The sequence below is a fragment of the Cyrtonyx montezumae genome, unplaced genomic scaffold (assembly GCF_038088225.1).
Source record: "Cyrtonyx montezumae isolate F1298 unplaced genomic scaffold, pur_monq_1.0 scaffold_12, whole genome shotgun sequence".
NCBI lineage: Eukaryota > Metazoa > Chordata > Aves > Galliformes > Odontophoridae > Cyrtonyx > Cyrtonyx montezumae.
Window position 1 is genome coordinate 1,054,027 of NW_027071848.1, and position 21,216 is coordinate 1,075,242.

Sequence of the window (21,216 nt, forward strand, 5' to 3'; positions counted from 1 at the left end):
AAAATGCTCAAAAATTTCCAACTTGGAAAGGTCCAAGCACTTCTAAGCACTGTTAAGTCTGAAGTCTAGCACTCTCCTTTTACATTTCACTTGTGATATAGGTTTATTTAGCAAAAACTTTCTGCTGAAGGAGGCAGAATATATTACATATGAGAAGACGTCTACCTTCTGATTTTGGTAAAGACTACTATGTTCTTCCCCTTTTCTTGTCTGCTGGAATAAAAACAAAACAGGATAGTAGAGCCAAAATGTATTTAAAGTTGCACTTGCAATTTACAAAATAGTAATTGTTAAAAAGTGTTCTTACTAGCTGTTCAAGTAGAAACTTATGGCTTAAACCTGGGAGATGCTCAGCTCTCCTTTGCAGAGCAGAGCACAGTTTTCCTTTCCTGTGTGCCTGAAGCCACGAGGAGAGATGAAAATAGAAATAAATCCCACGACGCAGAGAAGGTATAAAGATCTTCCCCAAGGGAAAGGAAAACAGGACATTTGGTGGAACCAGTTCACATCTAACTCAACGAAGAAAGGCATTGTGATCTTGGTCATAGTTCTGGTTATTACTTGGCCAAATCACCAAAGCTCGTTTTGCATTCATGGGTAATACACTCCCACTCAAAGCCAGAGTGAAAAGGCTGTCTCATTCAGACTAATGGGAGGACTAGAGGAGGGAAAAGTAAAAACCTAAGCTGCCCCTGTCTGTATTACAGTGTTACAGACCCTGGTGAACCATCCAACAGCATTTGACCATCATGGTGAGGCTGTTGTGCTCTTGGGCTGGAGAAGACCTATGAGGAGGAAGCCTATGGGGCCTGGGGAAACATGGGCAGCCAAGGACAAAGGAGGTGCCCTGGGTGATTACTGTCTGAGATGCCAAAGGTCTCAAAGGGAAATGGTGGCTACTACATGGATACTGCTAGGGAGGTTTAACCATCTCACCATGGTGCACAGCTTCTTCACAGCTGCAACCCCATGTGTGCTCCCCTACACCCTTGGGATCCCTGCCTGGCATGAGATGATGAGGAAAGCAGGAGAGCTCAGTGTTCATCTCCATTAGGACCATGGTGGCAAATGGCTCCTCCTTGACAGGAGCCCATTGGCCTCTCTTGGCAGGCTGGATTGGCACTGCATGAAGGGTCAGCAAGGGATGCTCCGATCTCTGGTCGTCAGTGAGATGACAGCTCTTCATCCTCCCTGCCAACATCAGGCCACGACAGTTGGCATGTTGCTAAGCTCTGGAAAAGAGGGCACACAGTGAGCTACCTAAGTACCAAAATATTGAGACAGCTTGTCCCTAAATGCTTCCAAACAAGGTTGGATCACCTTGTCTGCTCCTTTAGTTCGGAAACCTGGAGCATGGAAGCATCTCAGTGGTGCCTCAAGATGTGGTGGATGCTCCATCCCTGGAGACTTTCAAGGTGAGGCTGAATCAGGCTCTGGGCAACCTGATCTAGCTGTGCATGTCCCTGTTCATTGGAGGAGAACTGGACTGGATGACTCCTTAAAAGACCCCTTCCAATTCTTAAGGATTCTATGATTCTGTGATCTCCAAAACACATTATTAATATATACTATAGTATATAGCATCTAATATGTATTAGACTGTTGCAGATGGTGACAAGATACATCCTGTCCTCCTCTCTTGTTGCATAAATCCATCTCTTAAACACTCCAAGCTCCAGCCCTGGCCAGGTTGGTGGCCCCACTAGACTCAATCCTTTCTGAGCACCAATCACCAGCCCATTGGTTGTGCCCCATGGAGACCTTCCTAAGCAGGACCCTGCCCCTCCTCACCCACTCACCTGTCCTGAACTTGTTGTAGGTGCCACTCTCCAGCATCGGGTCACCATCATGGGCACAGCAGGAGAAGCTCCGCTCTCGCCACCTGCAAGGGGCAAAGTGTCTGGGTCAGGATACTCCTTGCTGTGGTGCCCCTTGCAGCAATCTGTAGCCCTGGTCACCTTTTCCTCCTTTGTTAGGGCTGGAACTGCCCAGGTATTTGGAGATTTGCTCAGGTCCTTAGTGAGAAGGGAGCCTGGTGCGTGCCTTGATGCTCAAGTGTCCACACTTCGTATGAGCAAAAGCATTTTGAGGGCAACTTTGTGACTAAGCCCTGTTTTATAGGAAATATTTAAGGGCTTAAAGTGGATATTTTAATTAGTGGATAACCACTGGTTCCTGAGCAGCCAGGGACATTTAAAAACTGTGAGTCTGATGGACTCATAAACCTGATAAAATCACACAAGTCACCCAGGCCCAGATCATGGCCCCTTGCTCCCAGCAGTACTGGGAATGATCTTCCAACAATGGCCAATAAGAGATGGTTTGGATGGTTCAAAAGCTTCTAGGAGATCCTGAGAGATGCAAAGACAACGTGGCAAAGCAAACAGAGTGGAACATGATGGAGATGAGGATGGGAAGACTTGGAGATGGTAGTCATGTATTGCATGGATGTGGTCATTTCAAGCAACCTGCAGCCTTGGAAGCAGGGTGAAAAATGCTACAGCAGAACTTGGGTCAGGACTGCAGAAAGCAGAGCAGGATGAGTGGTTTCTGATCCAACTGTGGTGCATCCAGCAGCCTGATCCAAGTTTCCCTAGTGACTGAACACGGATAAAGTCATGGAAAGCACAAAAGCAAGGAGAATACAGCTCCAGTGTTTTCAGCTGGGAGGATGGATTTCCTCATTGTCTCTGATATGTGCAGACAGAGAGATGCACAAATATTAATGAGAGCTTTCCATCTAATGTCTAAAGTCCCAACATCTACAGTCCTAATTTTAATAGTAGGAATAGGAAAAAAAAATTCCTTTTCCAGTCCATTAGCTTTGATAATTTGTTTCTGTTGCTACTCTAAACCCACCACATCTGGGCTGAATCCTTCAGCTAGGTGAAGCCTGAGTTGCCAAAAGGAAAGAAAAACAGGAAAGAAAGCAGGAGAGGTTTTTGAATTATTTTTTTTTTCTAATTCTTGAAGAAGGGCAGTTTTAACTCTTCAGGACACCATAAGCATCCAATCATTCCTCTGCCAATGGCAACACACCAGGTTAGAAGGCTGTGGAGCCAGGAGTTGGACACAATGATACTTATGGATCCCTTCCAACTCGGTATATTCTATGACTCTATGATTCTGTGAACTCAGTATTTACCAGTGCAGGGCAAAGATGAGCGAGATGAGAAGCACTGAGGCCAGGTCTGTCAGGATCCACATGATGTTGTACTGCCGTGGCGTCTGGAAGAGAACAATAGAGGATATGTCCAACACCACGGACACTGAAGCATGCAAAAAAAGCTGCTCGAGCTCCTTGTTACTGCTTAGCCATGGCAATTCAGCTCCCTGGTGTGCATGTGAAGTGATATCCTTCAGGTGTTTCAAGCATTTGGTGTCATTTCCAAGCAGTCACCAGCCATTGAGTGTAGGTGCCATGCCATCATCCTTTGTAAAAATAGATCTGTTGGGTGTCCTAGGAGATTGGCTTGCACTGCAGCGAGTACAGCAGGGACTCCTTGTTCGTCCCTACAGTATTAATATCAACTGATGGCATCTGGTTCCCCCTGCAAAACTGTCCTTGAGTGAAAACCACTGGGGGGCTGGGGTGGTTCCTGCTTTAAGTCTAGGATTTGTCCCCAAATTGGACCTCACTCACCCTCAGAAGGGATGAAAATGAGTTAGTTTTCAGGATGAGGGATAGGAACATTCACACTTCTTCAAGAGTGTGAAACAAGATATTCCAAGTGGTAACCTTTATGATGCAGGGACTCTTGTGAGACCATGACACTTCTCAGCCCTACAGATTGTCAAAGGCAGAGTAGAGGACCGACAAGCAACAGGAAAAGTACCTCCCAGCAAGGAAGGATTGCCTGTATGCTTTTTCAATTTGGCTTGTTACACCTGACCATGTTTGAAAAGGAATGCAGAAATTCCTGGTCATTAGGAATTTCTGACTGCAGTAAGGTTCTCTAGAATCTGAGAAATTGAAATTCTCATGCAGTAACCATGTGTGCCCTCAAAGGCTCCTTCCTTTGTCGTTACACAAGTGTCACTAGGACTTGTTTCTCTTCACTTCACACACAGTTACCAAGCCCTAACAACTAGAGTGCTTTTCTAAGGGCCAAGGTTAAAACAGGAGGCAGAAATTATGGTAGCTGCAGTGGCTCACAAGAACTAGATAAACCAGACTCATCTTCAGACTCCTTTATCCACTAAGGAATTGGCCCTCAATCTCTGAAGGTAATGATAAACATCTTATCCCCATTTTGTACCCCTGGAATGAGGGAGAACTACTGCTTACCATGAGGAAGAGTGGCTGGCTGAGGTTCTTCAGTGTGTGAACAGCATTCGTGGTCACAGAGTGTGCCCCGGAGCACCAGGCCAGGGAGAAGAGCCAGGGCTCATTGATCACATAGAAATTGGTCGTGATGTTTGCCTCAGCATATTTCCTTTAAAAGACCAAGAGGCAATTGCCTTCATTAAGAAAAGCAAGGAGGTTAGTACTTCCTCTGAGCTGAATCAAGGAGAAATGGTAAATCTGAATAGGAAAGATTTGCTTTAGGACCTAAATAAGGAACAAACAGGAAGCTCAACCAGCCAATTTGATAACAACTGACTAATATAAAATATCTGGTCTGCTGCAGGTAAATCTAATTCATGTCTAAAAGAGTAAAACTTTGTTTATCCCCCTGGTATACAAATCCATCATAGAACCACAAATGACATGGGTTGGAAGGGACCTTAAAGCCCATTCAGTCTCAACCCCCTACCATGGACAGGGACACATACCATAGACAAAGCTGTCTAAAATCCTGTCCAACCTGGTCTTGAACACTTCCAGGAATGGGGACTTGAAATTCTACCATTTCCTAGGATTTTAAATTCTGGGGAAGATATCACTAAGAAAACATGAATATTATTAATATTCAAAGGGTTTTTCCTTTCCTTTCCTTTCCTTTCCTTTCCTTTCCTTTCCTTTCCTTTCCTTTCCTTTCCTTTCCTTTCCTTTCCTTTCCTTTCCTTTCCTTTCCTTTCCTTTCCTTTCCTTTCCTTTCCTTTCCTTTCCTTTCCTTTCCTTTCCTTTCCTTTCCTTTCCTTTCCTTTCCTTTCCTTTCCTTTCCTTTCCTTTCCTTTCCTTTCCTTTCCTTTCCTTTCCTTTCCTTTCCTTTCCTTTCCTTTCCTTTCCTTTCCTTTCCTTTCCTTTCCTTTCCTTTCCTTTCCTTTCCTTTCCTTTCCTTTCCTTTCCTTTCCTTTCCTTTCCTTTCCTTTCCTTTCCTTTCCTTTCCTTTCCTTTCCTTTCCTTTCCTTTCCTTTCCTTTTTTTAATTAGATGTCACAGATTTCATAAATAGGACAGAAAGTCTCATTTGCAAAAAGAGAGCTGGACAAGTAAGATATTTTGTGGGGGGGTTTAAGGCTTGTGTTGTTTTGTATTTTTTTCTTTGTTTGTTTTGGTTTGGTTTTGTCTGACAACAGAACCATTTTGGAAACTTCTGCAATAAATGTGCAGCTTTCAATTGCACAATTTATACTGCTAGTGTATCACAAGCAGCAGAGCACTGGTAGTGCTGTGACAAGAAATTAAAGCTCAAAAACGCCATCTATGAAAGGGTGATGGTTTCTGACTACAGAATCATGCATTCACATTCATGTTTGTGGAGGCCATAGGAGGTTTCATAGTCGTTTGCTCTCCATTGTTCAGTATTAATGTGGACAGGATGTGTAAAAGGACAAGAAATCAGGAGACACTTGTGTTCTACCCAGAAGATCCTCAGATCCTTGGAGGTGTTCAAGAAATGTGTAGATGTGGTATTTAGGGACATGCTTTAGTGGGCAATACGGGTGATATGTGGACATCTGGACTAGATTATCTCAGAGGTTTTCTCCAACCGTAATGACCTCACGACTCTATGATTTTATGATCCTGGTTGATTAAATATGGACTTAGACTTGGGTACGGAGGGGACTGGGGTTCAGTTATGCCACCACTTGGCCACAGTCGGGGTCATCAGTGGGTTGAAGCCCTTAATCTCCGAAATGCAATTGGGATGGCCGCTTAACCTCTAGGAGCATATCCTAAAATACTATCGATCCCAGCATTAGTCACTGGAGGGAGACATTGCCACACACATGAGACAAATGCCCTCTAGACAGACCACAGACTGCACTTGGGGCTAAAACTGCAACCTACCGAATATCTTCACTGGACATTTCGGTGTAGGCCAGATTGAGTTTGACAATATTGTCCATCAACAGGTCTTCAACCGGGGCCTTACTGCCCATGGTCTGCTGGAAGCCAGGAGCAACAGACTGAACAAAGGACCTCATGTCATTCTCGAGCCACAGGACCTGCAGGCAACAAGAGGACCCTGTGAATTCACAGTGAACTAACTAGTAATTGCTGTGCCCTTCACTCAAATTGGACAAAGATAAGGTCTTGAGGAGCTTAACCCAGCCTTGTAAATAACATATTTCTTGCAGTGATCAAAGAAAATATATTTGGTGGGTTTACGCTTGCATCTTAATGAAAGTCACTTTCATCAAGAAGTCAGACTTCAGTGTTATTTCTTATCATATGGAAATCTCTGAGAACATTTCACATTGCCCTGACAAAAGATACAGTGTTTGAAATGAATGAAAAGGCAGCTTTTGTAAATGGGAAGGCAACAGAAAACTTTCTCCTATCCCTTTCTCCCAGCATAGAAGCAGACATGGATCAGCTTAACTCTCTGGAAATCAGCAAACACATAACCTGGTCCACATGGATTCAGCTTTTATTCTAAGCATAGTGTTTCCTGGGGAAGGAAGAAGTTAATGAAAGCTCCCCGCTACTTTAATTTAAGCCAAGAGTTTCTATACAATATCTAAAATAAGTATGGGTAGCAGAGAGTAGACTGTCAACTACCACAATGACGAAAGAACACAGTGTTGACTCCAGTGTCCCAGTTCAGTGAGCAGGCAGAACAGAATATGAAGGAGACTGGACACCCTACCAGCTGGGGTCTGATCCCCGACTCATTGAGGATGACTTCCAGGGTTCTGTTGATCCAGGAATTCCTGTAAGGATGTTTCTCTGGAGGGCGGTAGAGATCAAATATCACAAGTTTATTCTGACTGTCAGCGAGGCGCAAGAAACTACTTAGCTTGTAAACTGACTGATTCATTGCCTGGTTTTGATCTGCCCTTGACAGGGAGCCCATGCATGAAAAAGGTTTGTCCTAGAAACAAGCAGATACAAAAAGGAAATCAATCAGCCTGTCGCATCTGGGAGTCAGCTGCATGCAAACAACACGTAGCTTTGTGGAGGAAAAGGTTTGTCATCAGCCATCAATGGGAGGATATTTCTTTACTTAGCTCTTCTACCTGAGAAACAAGAACAATTAACCCAGGCTGTGATGATGCTGCTCCTGGGTCCTGAATTCTCTAGTTCTCAGCTAGTCCTACTGAGCTTCTCTGCCCAACACATTATCTACATTACACACAAGACCTTGCACTAGTTGTGTTTGGTTGGTGGTTGGACACAGTGATCTTAAGATCTTTTCAAACCTAAAGTATCTATGATTTTATGATTCTCAGTAGCTGGTTTCTTCTTTCTCCAGCATGTCAGTTCTTCTGCTGCCATGAGCCACAAAAAGCCACCAGACAAATATAACAGGTCCCCAAAGCCTAAAAGTCAACTGTACAAAACAAGACGACCCTAGCTTATGGATCTCTATTGACTTTGTGCTTTATGTTTTGGCTCAACCAGAAATTTCCCTCATACTAATAAGTAGCCAACTGGTTTCTCTTCTACAACCAATAGATGCCAGTCTTTTATGGTGCTTACCTTAAGGAACCATGCTCCAGCATTCAATTCCTTCAGGGTGTCCCAGGAGAACAATGCTGCATTTTGAGTAGTGTCGTTGGGATAGACTTCCTTGATGTTGGTTGTCCTGCTCAATGTGCTGTCATGCATGAGGAAAGGAACCCCATCATAGCTGTTGGAGAACAATAATACAGGTCACCTGGAGTGCAGTTAATTTAGGGCACAAGCAGTGTCAAGCTAGGAGAGAACAAGTATGTGGGCCATCACAAACACAGCTGCATGGACTCCCTCAGTGCAGAGAGTGATAGAAAAGAAGGATGACGCTCAAAACACCAACCAGTATGGCTGGCTGAATAGACTATGAAGTGAAAGGAACGTTTTGCAGATACCAGAGTGTTCTGGTGTTTCTAGGACAGATAAAACCACCACAGAGGTCCACAAGCCAGACTAGAGTAGGGACTGTCTATATGTTGTAAAGTGTTTAAAATATAGTATTGGGACAATGGCCATGCTATTGATGTTGACTGTTTGACTAGATGATATTAGTGGTCTTTTCTAACCTTAATTATGTTATGAACTGATTATTTAGTCAATAGCTACAACTTACTGATTTGCCCAAGAATAACCATGCCCCACAGTCTCTGTCATCACACGTCAGCTGAGGGACCCTGTCCCTACCATCAGTAAAACCACATTACCTGGAACTCCAAAGCCCCAAAGGCTTTTAGAAGAGGCATGTTTAGTGTTTTCCACTTACCTAATGGTGACATCTGTTTCAAGACCATCTGCACCATGTTCAATTGTCTTGTGAAATGACATCTCAGTGTTTTCTGGGGCCAGCTGAGGGAAGAAACAGCCCATGAGCATAATTGTTTTGATATACTCTGGGGGACTCTTCAAATATGTTCTGTCCCCTTGTAACACTTCTGTTTTCTATCAAGGGATCCCCATTTTCTTGATTAAGTCTCCTGTTTCCTTGTCTACCAAATCCACTTTGTCCCTCAGGAGCAGTGTTATTCATGTTTGCAGAACCACAGAGTGATCCTTTTGGCATTCAATTACAAAATGAAATACCTTCCCTTCCACCCTCCACTGATTTCTTAAGGGGAAATATATATATATATATAAAATAAAAGGAGGAAGATGATGGCAAAGGTACACAAGAAGAAGAAATGTATGACTTCTCCAAACCTACCATTGGTGCTCCACGGTGTCCAATGAGGGCTGGCTTTGGTCCAAGTGTCCCCACCTCTCTGATGCAAGGAGAGTACATCCCCAGAGGTATCAAGAAAAGAAAGAGAAGGATAGCCAGGTATGGACCAACAATTATCACCTGAACAACTGAAAGAATTTGAAGGAGGAAGGCTAGAGTTAATGTTTGGTAACATATGGGTTCACCTTGCAGCTTGACTCTTAATAAAACCCTCCAACTAACTGTTAAGCTTTATCCCATCCCTTTTAACATCTCTTCTTCTCCAAATTTTCACTGTCTCTCCAACCATGAAATCCAGGAGGACAATCTGGTCAAAGAAGGACTTGGTCTGCCTAGGTTAGGACTGAGGTTTTGTGCTGCAATTACATTCCACTATGACTTCAGGCAAGATGGATTAGATTCTTTTTCTTTAGAAGTGGTGCAATGCTACTTCCCCCAGCTGTAAAGAAATGGTCCTCAACAGAAGGATGCTATATTTTTGCTACTTAGATAAGAACAAGTAACATTTTAAAGTTTCATTCCCAGTGAAAAAAATGAGGAGGAATCTTTCTCCTTCAGCTGTTCTCTGTCCCCTTAAGGTGAATGTATTCCTAGTTCATTCAGCTTGCTGTCAGTGGCTTCTTCCATGTGAAGTACAGACTCCTACAGACCATGGCTGCATGGATATTACATCTCAGAAACCTGCCAACTCATCATCTATGGTCTTCTCTGCTGTCTGTTGATGTTATGCAAGAGTGACTTTTGTCTAAAAGAAAAAAAATGTTCCTCTTGGAAGTAAGCACCTATGACCATTACTTATCTGGTCAGGTATCACCATACCTCTGCACACTCTAGTGGCTCTGTTCTCAGCAGCAGGTTTTGTCTGAATGGTTTTTGTTACAAATGAGATAAATGAAGAAAATGGATCATCTAAAGAGTGGCCAGTGTCAGAGCCAGGCTCTTCTGCAGTTGTTGCTGTCCCCTGGACCAGTCTTACTCTACTCAATCACACTTCCCAGAGTTAGACTGGAGCACTCTTTTGGATAACACCAGGTAAGGGAAACAAATTTCCTTATCAATCAGCCAGAAAACTCTTTCCCCAATCTCACTGGCTTCTCCTAATATTCTCTAGTCTGGACTGATTTTCTGAGACACGAAGCTGAGCATAGCAAGCAAAAGTCAGGCATCGGTTGCTATCTCCTGCAGGTGGTTGATCAAATTTCCATGCACACCTCAGAATATGGGGATATCTTCTTAGCTCTTTATCTTCAAGGTTGGTAACTACCCATATAGAGGCCAAAAATCTGCACAGAAGTATGCAAACCGTAGAACCATGAAGACTGGAAAAGACTACTGAGATAACCAAGTCCAGATGTCAAGTCATCACCACCATGCCTGCTAAACCATGTCACTAAGTGCCACATCTACCCTTTTCTCAGCAATGAGTATGGACAGACAGACACAGGACAGTGCATGACCCAAGCTTAAGTTCTACAAATTTCCCTGGAATACTAAAAAAATCCAGCTAGAGTATGGATATGGTAGGAAAGGGCTCCTTCACATTTGTTTTCCCACACTGACATTCATCTTTTGTCATACAGGGAGCAGGAAGCAGAGTTACTGTACCTTTCTTATCTGCTCTGATGGCATGCAGAGCCATGGGCCAGGAGAGGAGGACCATGATGGTTATTGCCCCGATGTGGAGATAGGGGGCTGTGATCTGACAAGGAGAGAAAAAGATTTTATATAAGGGATCAAGAGTGGATACAGATAGAAAAAAGCCCCAGCTTTCCTATACCTTCCTACATGATTCATCTGCTCTCCCACACCTAGGTTGGATCCACCATACACCTCTCAATTCACAGGAGAGAGATGTGTTCCCATCCAGTTAGATGCCCCAGTGTGCTCCTCATTTTATTATGAAGTTCTTTTTTCTTTTATTCAGCTGAAAGGGACAAGGCTGTCCTTGTCTATGAGGGCTTGGCAGGCAGTCACCTTCACCACCACATTCATGAATTATCGTCTTCCAGAGATAAACCATTTTATTCCAGTCTAATTCAACCCAATTCCATCCAGTCATGTCCAGTGCAACTAAATCTTTGAACTGATGTCAACAAACCTGAGCTTTCTAAGCCTTTCCTGTTGCTCTGTCCATGCCTGATTCCCTAAGATAGAAAGGCTGAAGAAAGCAGAAGTCATTGGGAGCTTTTGTTTTGTGTAATACTGTCTGCTGTGGACACTTGACACCTCTTTCAATGAGAAACAGGATTCAGCTGTGTAAAGAAAGGTGTCATAAAGACATCCAGGATATTTGAGATAGTAACACAGGGCATAGGATCTACGAGAGATGCGTGTCCTGTGGGAGCAGCAGCAGGAGGCCAAATGAAGCATCCCAAAGTGTATGTGCACCCAAAAGAAATAACACAAGGTTCTTGTGTCTCCTTCTCCTCCTCCCCTGAAGTCTGTGCAGAAGAGAAACTAACATTTTCTACTTACCTATGCCAGTACCTTAGTTAAGGGTTAACAAATTGTAGAGTTCTATAGGCACTATTGGAAGCTGAAACAAGTCTGGGGCTACCAGCTGTTTTGTCTTCCACTCCCTATGCATTGCTCTCCCAGTGTTCACAGGCAGTAAGTGAAGTGGGAGAGAGGTGATATGTCCAAATATCTTCTTCAAGGCAGCTCTGTAGTCAAAATGCTGTAACTTCCTCCCTCCTGGTATATGCGGGGACCCAGATGCTACAACACTTAGCAGCAGCAGAAAAAATCTTGCCTCCACCTTCAGATCTGCTGAGTGTTGAGACCATGCACACTGACCTCCTTCATCCCACATGTTCTCCCACCTCACACATTCCCCACCTACTCCTTAAAAGTCTCCATGCTTTTTCCTCAGCTGACAAAGCTCTTCTGATTCACTAGGACTTCCCAAAACATGTTACATAAAACAGACAGCTCAAAACCAAACCTCAGGCCTTAATATTAACTTATTAAGTCATTATAAAAGTTTATGCAGATCTGAGTAGACTGCCAGGAAAACCCATGTGAAAAACATTCACCATATGTAATTTTCTATTGATTACCACAAAAATACAAAGAAAGCAGTCTCTAAGTCCCTTACCTGGAATGACAGGCGCACTGTTTTCCATTGATCTCCCCAGAGTACAGACAATATGAAGATGGCTGTGATAGAGAAACCCAGGACAAGAAAAGTCCCAATCTGGGGAGATAAAGAGGAAACTAATAAACATTTCTGCATAGGATGTGCAATTCTTTTGCCTGTCAGACTTATTTAAGCAGTCCAGACTCAATAAATTTGGGATGCACAAGCTTGAGTATGTCAGTTTGGAAACGTCTGATGGAACTAAAACCAAACTTGTGCTGTAAATTGGATTTTCTCTATGACAAAATTGATTTTAAGAGAATGGTAGCTAACCTGAGTCAGCCCTCAAGTCTCCCTCTAAAATTAATAGAGGAAGAGAGGGATTTCCAGAGGTGGTCTCTTTCCACGAGCTTCATGATGAGAGACACTTCTCTCTGCAAACTGATATACACAGAACCTAGATGATCCAACATTAAATCCTTAACCTGTAGCTGGCTGAACTCAGAAGTGATTAATTAAACCCAAAAGACACATCACCACAACTTCCTTATGCTGAGTTGCTTTGCAATAGGCTTCTGCAATTGCAAACACTTCAGAGATGAGTATTCATTTTTTTAACTAAAAGAAGTGAAGGAGTAATTCATTCTATTCATTCCAAAGCAGTTATGATGGCATTCTCTTCTTACCACGTCATTGTATCTGCTGAGCACTACATGCAAGTTGGACCAAGGCCCAAACCACCTGCAGGGGAACCTTACAGATCAACATCATCTTATTCAATTATTTATTTTCTCTGCAAAAATTTGTCATCGTATTACATTCTTCCCTAATCTGCACAGCTAGGGGTTCATTTCTGAAACGACTCACTTAACTTTCAAGAATTTCTTAAGAAAGGGGCCTTGATCCCTGTCCAGGGAGGTGGTGGAGTCACCGTCCCTGGAGGTTTTCAAGAAAAAGGTGGATGTAGCACTGAGGGACATGGTTTAGTAGGCATGGTGGGGATGGGCTGATGGTTGGACTAGATGATCTTAGCAGTCTTTCCACCTTAATGATTCTGTTTCTATGATTATGCACCATTTTATAGCAACAAATCCCTGAGGGCTTGCTTCTATACCTTCAGAACTCCAGGTGACATTTCCAAAACTTCTCAAAGATGAAGGGATGCCTTGGAAAAGACATATTTCTACCCTGCAGAGAAAGCAGCTACTGCCTGCAGAGGCTTATGCTTTATCCCTAAGCAAACTCCTCCTTTGTCTTTATACTACCACATGTAAGCATGTCAGATATAGTCATCCTCACCTGAATGAGTCACTGTGGGCTCTTTTTATAGTCAGCAAGGAAAAAAGGTGGTTTGGGTGTGATTCATCTCATCTTAATTTAGATACCTCTGACCAGCTGGATGATTTACGTCTTCAGAAGGTTCGTTTCCCTCATCCAAAGGTTGCCTGGGGTGACTAGCTCAGATGGAAATATCATTTTCATGGATATCTGAAGCTTCTTGAAATTAACCTCTTCTCTCCCTTCCTCCTCTTCCATAATCTAAGCCATTTTGCATGCAGAGAACACCACAGGTTTGATGTTTAAAACATAGATTATGGTTACCAGAAAACCCTGATTCTACTCACTTTGTGACTCCAGTGCAAGTACAGCTGCTGCCCTTCTGCAAGCAAACACATTGCTAGGACCTGGAAAATCAAGAAGACATCATTGGCATCCTGGCATAGCATGATGAAGTGTGTTTAGTGAGGCACTTCTGGGCTGATATTTGCATTGGAAAGTCATTTTATGCCTTTCTGCATAACGGTGGGGCTGTTAGCAGGACAGATGTGTGGTGAGAAATATTTATTGCCACAGTAAACATGCTCCTGAAATGACCGAGCACTGAGATCTTTGCTGCACACACTTCATGAATATAAACTCTGGCAGAGAGGATATATCCAGGGCCAGCATCCATGACATGAACTTTACCTGCTTTCTATTCATCTGTTGTCACTTAGAGGTGTATCATCTGTGGGGGAAATAGCTCATGGAATAATAAATGTCTCAAAAAACCCCATAAAAATACAGAGCAGAGAACAAAGGAGACCACATATTGCCAGCAATTGCAAGAAGTGCAAACAGGCACATCTCAAAACATGGACAGCTACTACTGGAGATTCAAAACCTCTACTTTGTATTGGGTTTATTTCTAGTCATCAGCTGCAATCCTACAGCTGGCACGTTCCTTTTCATGGGGAGGGATCCTTTGAGGCACAGTACACAGTGCAAACCCCAGTCAAGACAAAGGGCAACCCACAAGGCTGAGAAGTAAAGGGTGAGGAAAACCTGCCTATGGCTTAGCTGGAAAATTTCTTCTGTGCTCTGAGTGGATGGAGCATGCTTCCCAGCAACTCTAGGGGGCTGTCTGGGGAGCAGTATCACCAGATGTGAAGGTTTAGAGAAAAACATCTGTTAGCAGATATCATTGCTCCACTGAGAAGCATAATTTATGATCCAGATCTATGCTGACTGTAAAATAGAGGGGCTGGATAAAAGCAGAACATAAGGATTTAGGGAGTAGTGTGTTAGGAAGAGGATCACAGAATCACAGAATCTTTTGAGTTAAATGAGGACTTTACATGTAATCTAGACAACTCCTCTGCAATAAAGAGATACCCACAGCTTCATTCAGGTGCTCAGAGCCCCTCCAGCCTGACTGTGGCTGTTTCCAGAGAGGGGGCACCAGCACCTCTCTGGGCAACCTGTGCCAGTGCCTCACCACGTTTATCATAAAAAAATTCTTCTTTAAGTCCAATCTTATTCTCCCCTCTTAGTTTGAAACCATTTCCCCTAACAGACCCTGCTAAAGAGTCCGTTCCCTTCTTTCTTACAGCCCTTTAGATATTGAAAGGCTGCTTTCAGATCACCTGACAGCTTTCTCTTCTGCAGGCTGAACAGGGCTATCCCAGCTTGCACTGATAGTTGGGGGTTGCCATGACCCACATGCAGACCTTGCACTTGGATTTGTAGAACCTCATTAGGTTCTCTTGGAACCACTGCTCAGCCTCCAGGTCTCTCTGGATGGCATCCCATCCCTCAGGCATGATGACCACACCACACAGCTTGGTGTCACCTGCAAACTGCCAAGCGTACGCTCAATCCCAGTGCTGATCCCATTGATGTAGAGGTTAAAGAGCACTGATCCCAGTACTGTTCCCTGAGGGACATCATTGTCACTGATCTCTGTCTGAACATTGAGCCATTGACCACCACACTCTGAGTACGATCTCACAACCAGTTCCTCATCCATCAAGCAGTCCACCCATCAAATCCATATCTTTCCAATTTGAAAGAGAAGGATGTTAAGGGAGAGCTGTGTCAAAGGCCTTACTAAACCCAAAGAGATGACATCAGTGGTTCTTCCCTTGTCCACTGACACAGTTATGCCAACATAAAAAGCAAAAAGATAGATCAGGCAGGACCTGCCCTTGGTGAAGCCATGTTGGTTATACCATATCACCTCCTTCTCTTCCACATGCCTTAGCACAGCTTCCAGGAAGATCTGATCCATGATCGTCCCCAGCAGAAGCAAGGCTGGTAGTTCCCTGGGTAGTTCCCTGTATCTGTTCTGAAACCCAACTAGAAAGGAAAGTAAGCTCTTTCTGACCCAGCTACAAATACACTTTTTTTCCAGGGTGATGCTGATTGGAGTGAGATAAGCTCAGCAGAGAATACAGATCAGCTTTTAAGTATCTCTTGACATATTAGAGTCCTTTAATTTAATCCTACACCAGTACATGATGAGTAACTGTAGGAGCATTTCAGAGGGAATTGAATTACTGTTGAAGACCTTAAGCCAGCCCCATTTAAATCAGCCACTTCAGAAAAAAATGAAGAAAATGACACTTTAAAAATCTTGCCTTTTCTGCAAGCAGTGTTATAAAGATTTGATCCAAGTCAAAGGTGCATCCACTTATTTCACAGAGTGTGCTCAATCCGACTTTCCACTGCTATTGCAGTATAACCTTCCTATAAATGGTGCAGCACATCTGGGGATGCCATTGGAAAAATAACTCATTTTTATGAATGGAAACAATAACTCATTATCAGTTTTCAAGAAGAATTATCACCAATCAGAGGGTGAAGAAGGAAATCTTGCACTTGTACCACTGGGCACTGTAGGAGAACATATCTTAATGGGTTGGTGAGCAGATGTAATGTGGACAAAATCTGTCCTCTGTGTGCTCTGGCACAGTCAGATGAGTTTTCTTTGTTCTCCACACACGTCTGAAGATTAACATCTCAAGCTTCATCCTCAAAAGCTGCCTCAGGACACAATATTTTTCTTCTTCACTGAACCTGGACTGTCCTGCAGCTAGACCCCTCAGCTTAACCTTTTAGCTTTAATAGGAATGAGAAAATTGTCTTGGGGGAGTGATAACAATTACATTAATTGAAACTGATCATCTGAAGAAAATTACACTGATATATGAAGGCAGAGAGCAGAAACTGTTGCTGCTTCATTGTACAGCACTTTGTTCAGCAGCTGGTGGGCTGAAGAGCATTTGCTTCAGTGGTTCCTGATGAGGATGTGGAGGCAGGCCTGCAGGTTCAATTTGAATGCCATTGTTAAGGATGAGGGTATGGTGCTCACAGAATTAAAAAAACAATGGTTACGAAGGTCTATTCCAACTCAAATGATTCTATGATACCATTAATTTATGATCACAAGGAAATGTTGTTCAGGTGAAGACCTCAAGTCCTTCTCGCAACAAGTATGGAGATGGTCTCTATACAGAACATGGGAGTGGCACCCAGAACTGTAAGAGTATTTAGATGTAGAAGGGTTTCATTGTATTTATTAATTCATGAGGCTGGAAGGTTCATCACAGGCTACACTGGAAGGCTAGATGCTGTAGAACTTGTCTGGTGATAGCACCCAAACTCCAAATTTCACCCTCTTGAGGAAAGGCAAACACTGTTAGACTCACCAGAGAGAGCCAGTGCTGGGAAGATGTATCTACACAATGGAACCAAGACAGAATCAAACCCCACAGGACACCAACTTCTCTCACTTCTGGCTTTACTTCATCCACTGCCTTCCCTGATAGCTTTCAGTCATCACCTCCATGCTGCCAAGGACATGAAACTCCTCTAAAAAATCTGAATACTTGCTAATGTTTGGGTGCTGACAAAGCACAAGCATGAGTTTGGAGCTGATCTAGCCAGGACCAGGGACTGGAACTGGTGATAAAACGCAGTGGTTTTGGTCACAGAGATGAATCATAGCCATAAGCCCAGCCTGGGCACATGACATCCCAAAAAGGGAGCAGATGTGAGTTCAAGCATGAACTCTAGTTCCTAGAATTGAAATGATTTCTTGGCTTGGAGCTTTGTGTGCAGAAGATTGGAAGACAGGAGTAGATCTGTGCTTATTTTGGGTTCTCTTTGAGGAAAGCAACAGCGAAAAAGTTTGAGCAGGTAGCAGTGTTGGGAAATGCTTGCCCTTGCTATGTTTCCAGAAATCAAAGGAGGCAGCAGAACAGAGCTCCAGAGAAACTTTAATGGGATTTGGAAAAATGAATTCAGGGACATTACCTCTCTGGGCATAAAATTCAGGAGTGCTTTCTCACCACATCTGTAGTCTTCCTGGAAACAAACTCTCCATCAAAGTAGAAGGAATCAAGGCAACTCCAAAGATGATATTTCCCTTCTTTTCCCTTCTTCTAATGAGCGCTCCAGTTTAGGGTTAGAGGAATAACTCCATTACCATTGCTACATATATCAGATCTCCATGTTTCCCTGGTGTCAAAGCAACCAACTTCAGCTCCCACTGGGGAGAGATGGAACAGGTTCACCAAAGGGAAATCACTGAAGGAAGGCATAGAACCTGCAGCTGTCTCAGAGATCTCTGCACTGAAAATGCTCTTCCACAGTTGTAAATGAGGAGAAAGTACCAGAAAAGCCCATAGTACCAGTTCCCCCCAGCTATCCACTGTAACCAATGTGTGAACTTTGGTTGACACTATTCACTTTGTAGGCCCATTACTCACCAAAAGCAGCGTGATGTACATGAACAGGATTGCAGCCACTATCAAGAGAACAAGAGACCAGAGGAACCAGAAGCCTAAGTTCCCGTAGTTATACCTAAAAAGGAATAAAAACTCATTACAGCATTTGTGTTACATTAGCATAGGAAACAATAGTTGGAGGAGATGTCAGAATACTGGAGGAGCTACAGAGGCATTTCCCAAAGAGAGAGAGGGAAACTTTACTTCCTACCCAAAAGCTCAATAAGAACCAATAATGTAATTATACCTTTCCTCCCTCTGATATTAGATCTATCTGAATGGCATCTAATTTTAGGTGTTAGATTTATGTAACTACTGCCTACATAGTGCAGAAGGAAAGGGTTTGCATAATGATTTGCTGACTATTTTTCTGTTTCCAGTTAGGGGGGCATGCCATTCTCTTTACCCTGAGATAGCTGGTACAATGCTTCTGTTGCTAGCCACTACATTTATTTACTCCTGGCAGTGATGTTCAATTTCACGGGATCATAGGATCGTTTGAGTCAGAAGGAACATCTAAAGGCCATCTGGTCCAACTCCCCTGCAATGAACAGGGATATCCACAGTCCCATCAGGTGCTCAGAGCCCATCCAGTCTGACCTTGAGTGTCTCCAGAGATGGGGCACCACCTCCTCTCTGGGCAGCCTGTGCCACTGCCTCACTACCCTTGCCATAAAAAAAACTTTTTTCCTTATATTCAATCTAAATCTCCTCTCTTTTAGTTTGAAACCATTTCCCCTTGTCCTATCAAATTGGGTGATGGACACAGGACTTCAAGGAACCAAATCTTTGGCTCACAACTGAAGTGTCTTACCTGCCTGTGGTGTACCACTAGAACCCAAGTGGAAAAGAAGGAAAACACAGTACTCACCAGTCAAAGTTATTGTAGTCATTTTTTGCTTCACCCCACATGTACAGGAAGACCAGAGAAAAGCAGAAAGCTCCAACAAGCAGTGGGAAAAACATGCATTCCCGCTAGAAAGGCAGAAGAAGGACAGTTGGTCAGAGCCTTGTTTACTCCAAAACAATCAGAGAAAACAGCAGTTGCTTTTAGGCTGACTTAAACACGTGGCTTGATGCTGGACCTTCTGGAGCTGACTTTCTCCTGTGAGGAGAATTGTACAATTGCTCAGGTTGGAAGGGATCTCTAAGCCCACCACACTCCAACCCCTGCCATAGGCTGGCTGCCCCAAACCAGCTCAGGCTGCCCATGACCCCATCCACCTTGACCTTGGGCACCTCTAGGGATGGGACACCCACAGCTATCTTGGCATCTGTGCCAGGACCTCAGTACCCTCTGACTAAAGAATTTCTTCCTAATATCTAAGCTAAATTTTCTCTCTTTTAGTTTAAAGCCTTTCCCCCTTGACCTGTCACTATCAGACTTTGTAAAAGTTGGTCCTCCTCCTGTTTATACACTTCCTTCATGTACTGAAATGCCACAAGTAGGTCTCTCTAGAGCCTTCTCTTCTTCAAGCTGAACAAGCCCAACTCCCTCAGCCTTTCTTCATTGGAGAGATGCTACAGCCCTGTGAGCATCTTCATGGCCCTCCTCTGGACCCACTCCAAGGGAGCTGGGGCTGCTCAGCCTGGAAAGACACAAGGCTCAGGAGGATCTGATCAATTTGTGTAAGTATCTGAAAGGCCTCCAAAGCAATTCCATGCTGTGTGGTGTGGGAATGTTGGCACTGGGACCAACTCTGCACCAAATGTACCCAGAGATTCCTCCAACCTCAACCATTCCATGATTCTGTAATTTTGACATGGAGGGGACTCCCCACCTTATGCCCTGCAAGCAGGAGGATCTCCTCAAAGGAAAGGCAGTGTGCATGGACCTCAGCTGCTGGAGCTCAGGGAGTGTTGGGCCAGCTCTCTCAGTCGTGGGGATTAGATGTTGGGTTAAACAAATGTCTAAGTTGTAAAAATCTTTAGAGCATGTCTGATTTGAAAGGCAAATGCTCTTCATGCTCATACGGCTCAGACCATCAAGAGGGTGTTCAAGAAGCATCTGGACAAAGCCCTCAGACACATGGTCTGTTTTTTGGGTGATCCCATGTGCGGCCAGGATTTGGACTCGATGACCATGATGGGTCCCTTCCAACTCAGAATTTGCTGGTTCTATGACCTACAGCTCCATCAGGTGCCCAAAGCCCATCCAGCCTGACCTTGAGCATCTCCAGGAATGTGGTAACCTACCCTTCTCTGGGCAACCTGTGCCAGTGCCTCACCACCCTTACCACAAAAACACTTTTTTATTACATCCAATCTAAATCTCCCCTTTTAGTTTGAAACCACTTCCCCTTGCCCTATCACAACAGATTCAGCTAAAGGGTCTGTCACCTTCTTTCCTAAGGCTTTCATTGGATCCTCATTTGGTGCCAGGCCATTCCCTGCTGCCATGTTTGCTCAGACAAACTGAGCAACGCACCAAGCTCTCCGAGCCAAAATCCAAAGCACCAATAGATTTCATGTGTGCTGGGCTACTTTTGACCTGTGATACCAATCACTCGTCAGCTTGGGCTGACCTCTCCTAGTACGTAAATCAATGTCTGTGCTGATTTTGAGCTACTTTACCATCTTGCAGCAGCATTTCCCAGGCTCAGTCCGTCTGCGCTGGTACCGCTTCCATCGGCAGCTGTAGAAACCAGCCAGGCAGGAGATGAAGGGCTGGTGCTCATACCTCTGCAGCAAACGTCGGCGTACCACCTTCAGCTTCCCAAACTTGATCTTCTTGAGGCTGGTGGAACTGGCCTCCATCTGAATAACCTTATCTCATCTTCTTCCTGAAATGATATCCCAAGATTTATGGCACGATTGTGGTTGTCCTCCCCTTTCCTTACAGTTATAGAATGATAGAATGGCTCAGATTGGAAGGCATCTTGAAGACGGTTTAGTTCTAACCTCTGCTGCAGGCAGTGCTGCCAACCACTTCATCAGGCCCCAGATCACACTGCCCAAGGCCCTGTCCAACCTGGCTTTCCTTTGGGGTGAGCTTTCCATTTCTTTGTTCTTCCCAAGAGGATGCTGAGAGCGCCATGAAAGTATGATAAGGACATCCTACCTAATGTTATATCCTTAATAGA

The 21,216-nt window shown here is 43.9% G+C and overlaps 1 protein-coding gene across 1 annotated transcript; it reads right to left on the bottom strand.

Moving 5' to 3' along the window:
* Window positions 1-100: 100 nt before the first annotated feature.
* GDPD4 (glycerophosphodiester phosphodiesterase domain containing 4) lies at window positions 101-20,894 on the bottom strand. Its single transcript, XM_065730324.1, has 15 exons — window positions 20,708-20,894; window positions 19,005-19,108; window positions 18,116-18,209; window positions 13,709-13,768; window positions 12,102-12,200; window positions 10,610-10,703; window positions 8,987-9,132; window positions 8,549-8,631; window positions 7,813-7,963; window positions 6,980-7,204; window positions 6,178-6,335; window positions 4,289-4,436; window positions 3,146-3,228; window positions 1,800-1,882; window positions 101-1,232 (listed from the first exon to the last, which is right to left on the bottom strand). Exons 1-15 carry the CDS (start codon window positions 20,888-20,890, stop codon window positions 1,201-1,203), a joined length of 1,743 nt encoding a protein of 580 aa, XP_065586396.1. The 5' UTR covers window positions 20,891-20,894; the 3' UTR covers window positions 101-1,200.
* Window positions 20,895-21,216: the final 322 nt, after the last annotated feature.